This window comes from Marmota monax, unplaced genomic scaffold (genome assembly GCF_021218885.2).
Source record: "Marmota monax isolate L192 unplaced genomic scaffold, Marmota_monax_Labrador192_F-V1.1 WCK01_AAM20220418_F8-fsc00168, whole genome shotgun sequence".
Taxonomy (NCBI): domain Eukaryota; kingdom Metazoa; phylum Chordata; class Mammalia; order Rodentia; family Sciuridae; genus Marmota; species Marmota monax.
This window is the reverse complement of record NW_026692492.1, coordinates 3294935-3307332: the sequence shown is the minus strand read 5'-3', so window position 1 is coordinate 3307332 and position 12398 is coordinate 3294935. Positions and strand designations below refer to the sequence as shown.

Below are 12398 nucleotides of genomic sequence, written 5' to 3'. Positions count from 1 at the left end.
AAGGGGCTGTTCCGACCCAGCGTCCGAGGAGGAGGAGTGGATCATATGCCCAAGGGTCTGGTCCAACTGGGGGACCATAATGGGCATCTGAAGGATGGCATAGATAGATAGACAGACAGACAGATGACAGCTGGGTGGACAGATGAAGGACAGAGACTCTGTCCTGCAGGTCTCCCCTGCACTGGGGGCCTCTGGGGCTGGGGCTCTCTGGGGTGGGCTGTGCTGTGCGCTGCAGGAAGTGGAGCAGCCTCTCTGGGCCCCACACACCAGGAGCCAGGAGCAGCCCCACCCAGGGTGTGAGAGCCACCTGGACAGACAGGATGGGTAGATGGCAGATAGATAGATACATAGATAGATAGATAGATAGGCAGGATGGTTAGATGATAGAAGATAGATAGATGGTAGAACTGGTAGATGACAGATAGATGGATAGACAGATGATAGATAGCCAGGATGGATAGATGATACATAAATGATAGATAGACAGGATGGATAGACGATAGATAAATGATAGATAGACAGGCTGGATAGACGATAGGTAGATAGAAAGATTGGACAGATGGATAGGTGATAGATACACATATATGCACACTGTCCTGTATATAAAATATGCACTAAGACCAAAAACATATATACTGACAGATACTGGATTTACTAATATGTATCACTTTTGTCTATTTACTAAAATACATATATTACAACACAATAATACATACATACATCAACATGCATGCAAAACATAGGTACACATATGAAATGCATATTAGTAAAATACATAAATATATCAGTAGAATAGGTGTCTAGATGTGAGTAAATATGTATTTATATTCTTAAATCGTGAGCTCAGGTCGGTCCACTTTATAAAAACGGTATTTGAAACGTCGGCCTTTACCAAGACCCGTGCCCAGGAAGAATTCAGCCCCCGCCGTGAGGACCCCGGTGGCTGAATCAAGGCTCCTGCGATCTCCGGGAGTGTGGCAAGATCACGTCCCCTCTCTGTGACCGAGTGTCATCGGAGCTGGTTACATGATTCCAGAGATATGGAGGGACAGAGGGAGTGAGAGAGAGAGGAGCCGGGGACAGGATATAGTCCTGGAGGACCAGCTTCCATCCTCTGTCACCTACAAGGACCCGTCCCCTGTGACCCCTGGAGCCCTCTCGAGGCACATGTCCATCTCCAAGACCAGCCTCGCCATCCGACTCCTGCTCCCTGTGAGCCATTGGTCAATCTGGGTACCAGAAGTCTTCGCGGGTGGGGTCCAAATCACATCCTGTGACCTCGCCAACTGCACGCCCCTCGATTGGCCCCACGGACCTCACCAAGAAATCTTGCAGGCTGCGGTCACCCAGACCCAGGCGCTGATTTCCCGGGTCCCTCTTGAGCAGGGTGGCGGACACTCACCAAGCACCAGACAGGAGCGCGTGTGTGCACGGAGGACACGTGGGCACCCGGGATGCCCACACGCTCTCCAACGCAGGCATCCGCCCAGGCACCTGGCGTTCCCAGACCTGCTGGATACACGTCCACACGGTCAGCCCACGGAGGACACTGGGGACAGGTGCACCGTCCTGTGTGGACCCACCCAGAGGCACCCACTCTCACGCGCCCAGAGGCACCTTGAGATGTTTACAGCATAAAATTAAGACCCGGTGTTTGATTGACAGGGTCCCTTGGGGTCTACTCTGCCCAGAGTCTGTCCAAAGCAGCTGGTCACTGCCCATTTTACAGTCATGGCACTGCTAGGTCTTTGTGTTGATGTGGCCGGGGACAAAGAGACCTTTGATATCTATTGATAGATGCATGAATCCATCCATCCATCTGTCCATCCATCCGTCCATCCATCCACCCATCAGTCCACCTATCTGTCCATCCATCTGTCCACCTCCACCTGTCCATCCATCCTCCCATCCATCCACCCATCCACCCATCCATCCATCCTCCCATCTATCTGTCCATCCACCCATCCATCCATCCATCCATCCACCCATCCATCCATCCATCTGTCCACCTCCACCTGTCCATCTATCCGTCCACCCATCCACCCATCCACCCACCCCTCCATCCCTCCATACCTCCATCCACCCATCCATCCCTCCATCCACCCATCCATCCATCTATCCACCCATCCACCCATCCATCCATCCTCCCATCCATCCACCCACCCATCCACCCACGCATCCACCTGTCCATCTATCCGTCCACCCATCTGTCCCCCCAACCACCCATTCATCTATCTCTCTGTCTGCCGTCTAATCCGTCTGCCCGTCTCCTGCCTGTCATCTCTCTCCATCACTTATCAATCTGTGACAGTGCCCTGTCCCTTGGAGGACATACGTCCCCATCTGCAGGAACTCTGGTGGCAGGTCCTGGCGGCCAGCGGGCACAGCTCAGGGAGTGGCTCCCCATCCTACAGCACCCAGCCCCCACCAGCCCCAAGCGTCCACAGCGACCAGGTCCTGAGACCCTGGTGCAGACAACGGAGCCATCGAGTGGCCTTTAATCTTTGATGCACAAACAGGAGGTGGGGAGGATCCCCCCGAAACCCCAAGGTCCAGCACCAAACGGTCTCCACGTCACCCTGAGTCTCCACCTCTGAGCCCAGCATGACCACAACCTCGGGGTCCCTTTGGCCCTGAGGCCGCACTGTGACCTCCCACCCTGCGTCACCTCCCGAGGGACCTTGACATTTTACAAACGTCCTCAGCTTCAAAGGTCACCTTGAGACGGCATCCGTGACATGGAGGGAGTGTCTGCTCCCCGGACCCCGAGGTGGAGGCTCAGAAAGGAGGCCAGGAACCCCCCACAGCCCACCCCGGGGTCCCTTTCCAACCAGATCCTGCAGAGATGAGGGTGACGCACACGCAGGGGAGTTGGTGACACACTTTCAAGTCCACAGGTGCCATTTCTCCCCTCCGCAGCAGCTTCACCTAAATTGCAGCATTTCACTCAATTTTATGGAAAAGTCTCTTTTTTTTTTTTTTCTTTTCTCACCTTTTTCCCTCCCTCTCGACGTTGTCACTTACATTGACATCGCGGTTGGCACCCGGGCCGCGGGCGCAGGCGGGGCCCTGTCTAGCTGTCTGGGCTCCTCAAGGCTGTGGGGACCAAGGGAACGAAGTCTGCAGTGGGACCTACTGAGCTAAAATCCAGCAATCGCAGCCAGGTCCCCTGTGGAGGCTCCAGGGCAGAGGCCATTCTTGTCCTCTCCCCGAGTCCGGAGGCTGAGCCCCCCCCTTTTTTTTTGGTCCCAGGGACTGAACTCAGGGGCCCTCGACCCCTGAGCCCCGTCCCCAGCCTGTTTTGCATTTTATTGAGACACAGGGTCTCCCTGAGCTGCTCAGGGCCTCGCTTTGGCGGAGGCTGGCTTTGAACATGCGAGCCTCCTGCCTCAGCCTCCTGAGCTTCTAGGATGACAGGCAGGTACCACGCCCAGTGGAGCCTGAGCCTTTTAAATTCACTGTGTCCATGGGACGGAGCCTCGGGCACCACGGGGAGCAGGGAGCACCCGAGTGGGTGGTAGTGGGTGAGGTTCACACTGAGTGCTGGGGGCTGCAGCCTCAGGGCGGCCGGGGATGAGGACAGGGCGTTCCTGGGGTGTGCGCTCCTCCTGTGGCTGCAACGTCACCTCCAGGGGAGGAGTCCTGCAGGAGAGGGTCCCCTGACCACCCTCCAGCCCTGAGCTAGTGGGTGTGGGGGGGTGAGACAGAGACAGAGATGAGAGACGAGAGGAGGAGAGATGTGAGAGACGCAGGCACGGGGAGATGGTGACAGAGATAAGACGGAGAGACGAGAGACGAAGAGAGCAAACAGAGAGACGGGGTGTCCCCCACTCCTGGTTTGTGGGGTCAGTACAAGAAAATCAGGAACCACCCAGCTGAAGTGGATTAATCCACTAATCGGGGTCTGTCATCTATCAATTCTGGCTGTCCATCTATCTCTCTGTCATCGACCCATTCTGTCTATCTACCTGTCAATCATCTATCTGTCATCTATCTATCTTCTATCATCTATCCATCCTGTCTACCTATCTATCCACCTGTCTATCTATCTATCTGCCATCTACCAATTCTGTCTGTCCATTTATCTCTGTGTCATCTACCCATCCTGTCTGTCCAGGGGGCTCTCACACCCTGGGTGGGGCTGCTCCTGGCTCCTGGTGTGTGGGGCCCAGAGAGGCTGCTCCACCTCCTGCAGCGCACAGCACAGCCCACCCCAGAGCGCCCCCAGCCCCCGAGGCCCAAGCTGAGCATGAGAGGTCACCGGCCGTAGCCAGGGACACCTGCCATAACCCTCACAGACAGGAGAGCCGGCCCCCGCGTGCCTGCCCTGGCCTCTGTTTGGTTACGGATCCCGGTCACGCAGCGCGGTCCCCAGCGCCCCAGGCTCAGCCAAAAGGAAACGCTGTGTCTTGGGCGACGGCTGGGGCTCCTTTAATCCTGCACAACGGTTTTGGTTTTATGACTGACTCCGGCAATTCCTGTTGTCTCCTGGGAGGGCTTAGATTCTCAGGGACTGATTGCCTTCGTCACTTGGAGAAAACGAAATATTCTCTTTTCCCCCCACGGAAAGAATTTCCAAAACAGGCAGAAAAAATAAAATGTTGGGACGCGGCTGGATCCGTTGCTTTGCATTTTGAAAGTGGCTCTTGACAAAGATCCTTCCTTCAGAGCTGGGAGCTGGGTTTTGCAGGGACTTTGGGGCTTTTGCAAGAGCCCAGCGTGAGGTCCTGCAGGCAGCTGCCTTTGAAAGCCAAAGGTCAAATGGAAAGAAAACGCCATTTGTATTCAAGTCTGCAACCTGAGCGACTGTGAGGCCACCCCAGGGAAAGGGGAAGGTCCCGCTTCCTAGCAGGAAAGCATCTGGGATTATTCGTCCCCAGCAGCCACGGGGGCTTGGCTCCAGGTCCCCTGGTGGACAGCAACATCCCTGGGCACGGAGACGCCGAGGAGGTCCTGTGACCTCCGTGCGTCCCCCTGTGTACCTGACGAGGCCAGTCACCTGGTGGGCAGTCGGCCTGGCCGCTCAGGAGCTTCCCGTTGGACCTGCAGGGTCACCGAGAATGGGAACATGTGTGTGGCCCCACAAGGAACCTGTGGTCTCACGGACAGGCACTGGGGGTGTGGCACACTCTGACCTTTGGAGTCTTTATCGACTATCATGAAGGTGACCCCTTCTCTGCAGCGGGCAGGCAAAGAGGCCTGCAAATTCCCCGACACGGGACAACTTCTCCCCGGGGTGTAAGGCAGCATCATTTATTTTTGGGGACCAAGAATTGAACCCAGGATCCCTAACCACTGAGCCACATCCCCAGCCCTTCTTATTTATTTATTTATTTTAAAAATTTTGAGTCAGGGTCTCGCGAAGTTGCTCCATAGGGCCTCCCTATGGAGCTGAGGCTGGCCTCCAGTTTGCAATCCGGGCCTCCTGACCTCCCAGAAAGCCTGGGGACACACGGGGTCTGTTTTGGGAGTGTCACTTGATGGGTGACCAATGGGACACAGGGATCTGGTGGCTTCTTTGCTCCATTCATGCAAAATTGGACACTCCACCAGCCTGGCCCCAGGGGTCCCTCCCTGGAGGAAGGAGCCCCAGCCACGTCCTGGAAGGACATCGGAAGAGCCACACCCCTCATGGGCTGCGTTTCCTCACACCCAAGATGGCAGATGTCCGCCCCATGAGGCCGTGAGAACGATGACCTCCACGTGGAGCTGGTGTCCAGAGAGGGTGGATGGGTGGATGGATGGGTGGATGGATGGACTGGTGGATGGGTGGATGGATGGATGGGTGGATGGATGGATGGGTGGATGGATGGATGGATGGGTGGATGGGTGGGTGGATGGATGGGTGGATGGATGGATGGGTGGATGGATGGATGGATGGGTGGATGGGTGGGTGGATGGATGGGTGGGTGGATGGATGGGTGTGTGGATGGATGGATGGACTGGTGGATGGGTGGATGGATGGATGGGTGGATGGATGGATGGATGGGTGGATGGGTGGGTGGATGGATGGATGGGTGGGTGGGTGGATGGGTGGATGGATGGATGGATGGATGGATGGGTGGATGGGTGGATGGGTGGATGGATGGATGGATGGGTGGATGGGTGGATGGGTGGATGGGTGGATGGATGGATGGGTGGGTGGGTGGATGGGTGGATGGATGGACTGGTGGATGGATGGATGGATGGATGGATGGATGGATGGATGGATGGGTGGATGGATGGATGGATGGGTGGATGGGTGGATGGATGGATGGATGGGTGGGTGGGTGGATGGATGGACTGGTGGATGGATGGGTGGATGAATGGATGGATGGATGGATGGATGGGTGGGTGGATGGATGGATGGATGGGTGGATGGATGGATGGATGGGTGGATGGATGGATGGATGGGTGGATGGACGGGTGGATGGGTGGATGGGTGGATGGATGGATGGGTGGGTGGATGGATGGGTGGATGGATGGATGGGTGGATGGATGGATGGATGGGTGGATGGATGGATGGATGGGTGGATGGGTGGATGGGTGGATGGATGGATGGGTGGATGGATGGATGGATGGATGGGTGGATGGATGGATGGATGGGTGGATGAATGGATGGATGGATGGATGGGTGGATGGATGGATGGATGGGTGGATGAATGGATGGATGGGTGGATGGATGGGTGGATGGATGGATGGGTGGATGGGTGGATGGGTGGGTGCATGGATGGGTGAGTGGGTGGATGGGTGGATGGGTAGATAGATGGAAAGATGGATGGAAAGATGGGTGGGGATGGATGAACGGATACACACATTGATAGGTGATGGGTGGGCACATGAATGAGATGGTCCATCCATTGCTGGACCTGAAAGAACCCACTGATGTTACCAGAAACTAATGGAAGACCACTTTGCTCGTGCCCACAGGATCCTGGGTCGGCCTGTGGAATCGGGGAAATCAACATGTCAGTCCTGCTGGGCGCCGAGCCTGCTTCCTCCTCTAACATCAGATGGAGACTGAAACCCACAATCCCCAGGAATCAGCCGCGCCCTGGAACTGGCTCCACTCACCCAGCAATCCATGACTTTTCCCTCAGAGTCGAAGGACATTTAAGTTGTTCTCCGCGTCCATCTCCGCAGCCTGGGAATCGCTTCTGTCCAAGGTCAGTCTTCACTGGGCAACGGGAACGTGGGTGTAGCCGGGAGACGAGCTGCTGCCCCATCAACACTGTGCATCTGGACGCCTTTTGTGATGGTTAAACCGACCGGCACGTGGGCACCGTGACCTGGAGCCAAGGACGTGCCAATGTGCAGAGATTGCACGTCTTGCTAGAATCCTGGGTTCTCGATTTCAGTGCCCTGTCCTGGTTGTTGAGAGATGTTATACGGAAGATGGAGCCTCAACCTTGGAAGAATCTAGAAGCCACTATAGTCCAGAAACACGTTTGTCTGGGCTCCAGGGCTCAGCAGATCCTCTGAGTGACCTGGATTTTGAAGTGCTCCTAATGAGAGGGGCCAGACACGGCTGTACGGAGCGGGCAGTGGTGGTCAGCTAAACTAGAGGACCACAGAGGAAGCTCTCAACAAACACTGACTGCTGAGGAACATCAGTCACCATCAGAGGATCCCCAAGGGAGCAGACGAAACCCATCGATGTTGGGGTACATCTTCAGACGTAATGATGGCCATAACCACACCAACGGCTTCGTAGGGACATGCTGACGGTGACCAACATGTCCTACTAGCTGCAGGCTTGCTCCCTTTCCTTAACGAAGGACGGGGACATGAGCAGAGACCGCTACTGACTCCGCAGGGCAAGTTCGAGCTAAGGAATTCCAAGATGGTAGCAGCAGAGTATTAAACCAATATGGCGCCACGGCATGGAGATCCCCAAAATCTGTGAGTGGGACCTTGTGTGGAAACACGGTCTCTGCAGCGGTCATTAGTGAATGGTCCTAAGATAGGCTCCTCCTGGGTCAGGTGGCCCTCATGCAATGGCCGTGTCCTCCCAAGGGACAGAGGAGGGGACACAGACACAGAGAAGGGGCCACGTGGAGACGGAGGCAGAGACTGCAGTGAGGGGCCACCAGCCCAGGGCCACCTGGAGCCCAGGAGCTGGACAGGCAGGAGGAGCCTCCCTGGAGCCCATGCAGGGACATCTGGATTTCCACTTCTGCCCTCCAGGATGGGGCAGGATGAAATTCTGCTATTTTGAGCCACTCGGTTGGTGGCCATGATTTATGGGGACCACAGGAAACTGGTACATGCCATCATGGACACTAATCTGTTGGAACAAGCCCGAGTCATCTAACGGGGCCATCTCTCCCGTGTCCACTTGGAAACCTGTCCCCAGGAGGAGTGTAGGAGGCAGGACATAAGGGTGGCTAGAGTCCCAGCAATGTCCCTGTGGACTGATCCCATTGGGTCTCACCTGTGCCATCGCATGGCGGGTCCAGCTGGGATGAGGGAGGGCTGGTCACCCCATACCTAAGGCTTCTCCGTGCCTGGTGTCCTCTCTTGATGCTGTCCCACGGCCATGTCACACTCATTGTTGAGCCCGGGGCTCTGCTGTGAAGGGTCTCCAGATGGTTACTGTCCACGTGGGCCTCCTGGGCAGCGGGTGAAGAATGTTCTCTGGTTCTCTCTCCGGCGACTCCAGTGAAGTCCTCTCCATGGTGGTCGCTGCTGTGCCCAGCACAGAGAGGAGGTGGACATCTTCAGTGAATGTCCCAGGGAATCCAGGGGCACCTCATGTGTCTCCCGGCTTCATGACAGAATCCCAAGCATCTTGGTGATCTGCAAGGGAAGAACAGAGACAGCCTCCCCTCAGGTCCCCCTGTCCCCCGTCCTACGCTGGGTGAGGGGAGTCTCTGAGGGTCGACTCTCCGCCCGGGATGAGGGTTGGTTTCTCCCTGCAGGGCCAAGGGCTGACCCCGGGCTCCACAAGCTGGTTCTGTGGGCTGAATGTGGGGCCCTTCTTTTTGTAAATGTAGTTATTTTGGGCAGAACACACTATACTCACTTCTTTGATTCTGGTCTGAGGCTGTTTGGTGGTTCAGTGACAGAGGTGGGCACTGCAGTGGACACTATCAGCCCATAAATACCTGAAAAATGACCTGTGAAATCTCTCTCTGACATCTGTGTACCTATCATTCATCTATCTATCTATCCACCCATCCATCCATCCACCCACCCACCCATCCACCCGTCCATCCATCTACCCATGCATCTACCCATCCACCATCTTTCCATCCACCCACCCATCAATCCACCCGTCCATCCATCCATCCATCCATCCATCCACCCACCCATCCATCCACCCGTCCATCCACCCACCCATCCATCCACCCATCCATCCATCCACCCATCCATCCATCCGTCCACCTATCCATCCACCTGTCCATCCATCCATCCATCTGCCCGTCCATCCATCCATCCATCCATCCGTCCATCCACCCACCCACCCATCCATCCACCCATCCATCCGTCCACCCATCCATCCATCCATCCACCTATCCATCCACCTGTCTATCCATCCATCCACCCATCCACCCACCCATCCATCCACCATCTTTCCATCCACCCACCCACCCATCCACCCATCCATCCATCCACCCACCCATCCATCCATCCATCCATCCAACCATTCATCCACCTGTCCATCCATCCATCCATCCATCCATCCACCCATCCATCCGCCCGTCCATCCATCCACCCATCCATCCATCCATCCATCCACCCAACCATCCATCCGCCCGTCCATCCATCCATCCATCCATCCACCCACCTACGCACTCATCCATCCGCTCATCCATGCATCCATCATAAATTTATCACATATCCACCAATCAATCAATCATCTATCAATCTGTATCATTCACCTGTCTCTCCTCCATCCATCTCTATCCATATATCTACGTAGTCCATCCATCTAGTCAATCAACCACCTATTGATAGATCTACCATTTTTCTATCATCCGGTAGGTATCTCCCACCCTATCTGACCTACTACCTACACATGTCAATCCAAGTACCTTTCTCTCAAACACCCGTCTAAACTGTTATGGACCTACCTGTTTAGCTGACCAACTTTTCACCTGTCCACTCTCGACCCATCATCTCTCTATCATCTCTCTTCGTCTCCACCCACGTCTACTTGGTGGGTATCCATCTCTCTCCCTGCCTGTTCCTCTCCTTCCTATCTCACTCTCTGCCATGTGTCTATCCATTGGACATGTCTGTCAATCATCTATCAATCATCTATCTATCATGTGAACGTCCATCTACCTATGACCTCTCTCTTCCACCGACCTACCATCTATCGATCATCCTATCTCATCTATCCATCTGTACCTACCCATAGATACGTCTTTACGTTACTATCTTTGCCGATATATTTCTATTTTCTACCCCACTCCCTGTCCCCAAGCTATCTGACCTCTGTACCCACCATCTATATCTGTCCATGTACCTGGCTAGGTATCATCTTTCCATCACCGGTTTCAGTATCAATCAATCAATCAATCAACCACGTGTCAATCTACCATCTTTCTACCTCCACCCATCATCTCCATCAATCTCTCTACCATCTGTCTGTCGAACGGATCATCCATCTTTCAAAACTACAACTGTCCCCAGCATACAGATGTCCCCTGCTCTTCTAGAACACACGACGGATGAGCACCTGCGTGACCTAATGGCACTGTGACACCGTCTCACGCAGCACCTTGGAGCGCAACACTTCTGCATCTTTTCCGTCCAAGCGGGTAGGAAGAGGAGGATAGACTGGGGTGACCTTGGAGAGCACCATTCCCAGGGGTGGGCTTCCTGTGCAAGGTGCCACGTGTCGGAGGGCAGCTCCCTGTGGCTTGGGACAGGTCTCGGTGGCAGGGTCCTCTGACTCAACCCTGCCCATCTTCAGAGCTTTGCAACGCATGAACTTCCGCGAGGTCTGCCCTCCCCACGGGTCACCTGCAGACATCGAGGCCGAGTGTCGCCCATGCCTCCAGGTCAGAGCGGACAAAGCAAATATGAACCATTAGTGCAAGACGCACGTCCCCAGCACCAGGTTGGAGCCCGGGCGCTGGATGTGAGCAGAGCTGACTCAAGGTTGGGACCTCCATGGGACCTGTCACTCAAGGGGACAGACGGGAAGCTGAGCCACAGCCACTGACCTCTAACCAGGGTGCAGCCTCGCGGGAGGTCCATGGGGCCCTAGTGGACGCCTCTCGGGCATTTCCACGATGGGATGCAGGAACCTAGTTCCCATCCCAAAAGGAGGGAATCTCTACTGAGGATTGTTCCCAGCCACCAAGTGGCTTCTAGAAGCATCAGGCTCCAGGGAGCTCCTCCTGCCTGTCCAGCTCCTGGGCTCCAGGTGGCCCTGGGCTGGTGGCCCCTCACTCCAGTCTCTGCCTCTGTCCACACGGGGTCCTCCTCCTCTTCTGTAGTGACGATTCTGGTTGATTCTGGTGATGACATGGGGCACCTTTGGGAGGACTCCAGAGTGACCTTCTCATCTCGGAATTCTTGACCATGGCTGCAGAGATCCTGTTGCCAAGAGGGTCACCATTCTGGGGACCAGGACAGGGACATTTCTTCTCGGGGCTACCGGTCATTTCGTGAGCGATCCTTTGGAATGAAAATCCCACCAGGTGCTTAGTCCCAGGACATGGAGAGCAGGATTCAGGATCCTGGAGGGACAACGGGCAGCACCTGTAGGTTCAGGAGGAATGTCCAGCAGGCGTGGGTCAGCGCAGACACCGAGGGACAAACATCTAGGGCTCAGCTGGGCACTGGACATGGTGATCATTATTCTAGAAGCACAGACTGAGGGACAGTCCAAGACCTGAAGGTGCTACCAGGAGAGTGGGGTGGACATGCTCCCAGATGACCTCTATGATGAGACAGGTCCACCAGGGGCGGCCACCTGTGCATCCTGCATGGTGAATGGGCAGCCAGGCACCCCCCCTGCATGACCTGTCCCAGAGAATCCCACAGTGACCTTCTCCTGGCCCGTCCTTGACCTGTCCCACAGAATCCCAAGGTGACCCCAACCAGACCCTGTGCATTCCTGTCCTACTAATCGCATCCTGACACCATCCCAGCCCTGTACTCATCCCTTCCCCGTGGAATTCCCTGGTGACACCAGCCAGACCCTGTCCCTGTCCCCAGTTCTCCCGAATGCCCACTTGGCCAGCTCACGTCCTCCATGGGACTGGTCTCAGGGTCCCATGGTACCCGTGGCCCGAGCCTCGGTCGAAGGAGGTTGACCAGATGGTGAGGTGGCCCCATGAGACGCGTCCGTCATCCTGAAGGGGATGTCACCTCCCTCCACATCTGAGACCCCTGATTCCAGGAGATTATCTTGGAGTGTGACCTGGTGACTTGGAGAAGGGACACAGAGTCCCCGCCAC

At 55.5% G+C, this 12398-nt stretch overlaps 1 protein-coding gene across 5 annotated transcripts; it reads right to left on the bottom strand.

Moving 5' to 3' along the window:
* Positions 1 to 2078: 2078 nt before the first annotated feature.
* Positions 2079 to 12375, bottom strand: LOC124092099 (splicing factor 3A subunit 2-like). Of its 5 annotated transcripts, none has more exons than XM_058579068.1 (4): positions 10667 to 12375; positions 9005 to 9086; positions 7054 to 8778; positions 2079 to 6923 (listed from the first exon to the last, which is right to left on the bottom strand). In XM_058579068.1, exon 4 carries the CDS (start codon positions 6838 to 6840, stop codon positions 5647 to 5649), a length of 1194 nt encoding a protein of 397 aa, XP_058435051.1. In that variant the 5' UTR covers positions 6841 to 6923; positions 7054 to 8778; positions 9005 to 9086; positions 10667 to 12375; the 3' UTR covers positions 2079 to 5646. The 5 variants fall into 5 exon arrangements, with proteins under 5 accessions (XP_058435051.1, XP_058435053.1, XP_058435054.1 ...); XM_058579070.1 differs by having other exon boundaries at positions 2079 to 7807; positions 8414 to 8778; XM_058579071.1 differs by having other exon boundaries at positions 2079 to 7346; positions 8414 to 8778.
* Positions 12376 to 12398: the final 23 nt, after the last annotated feature.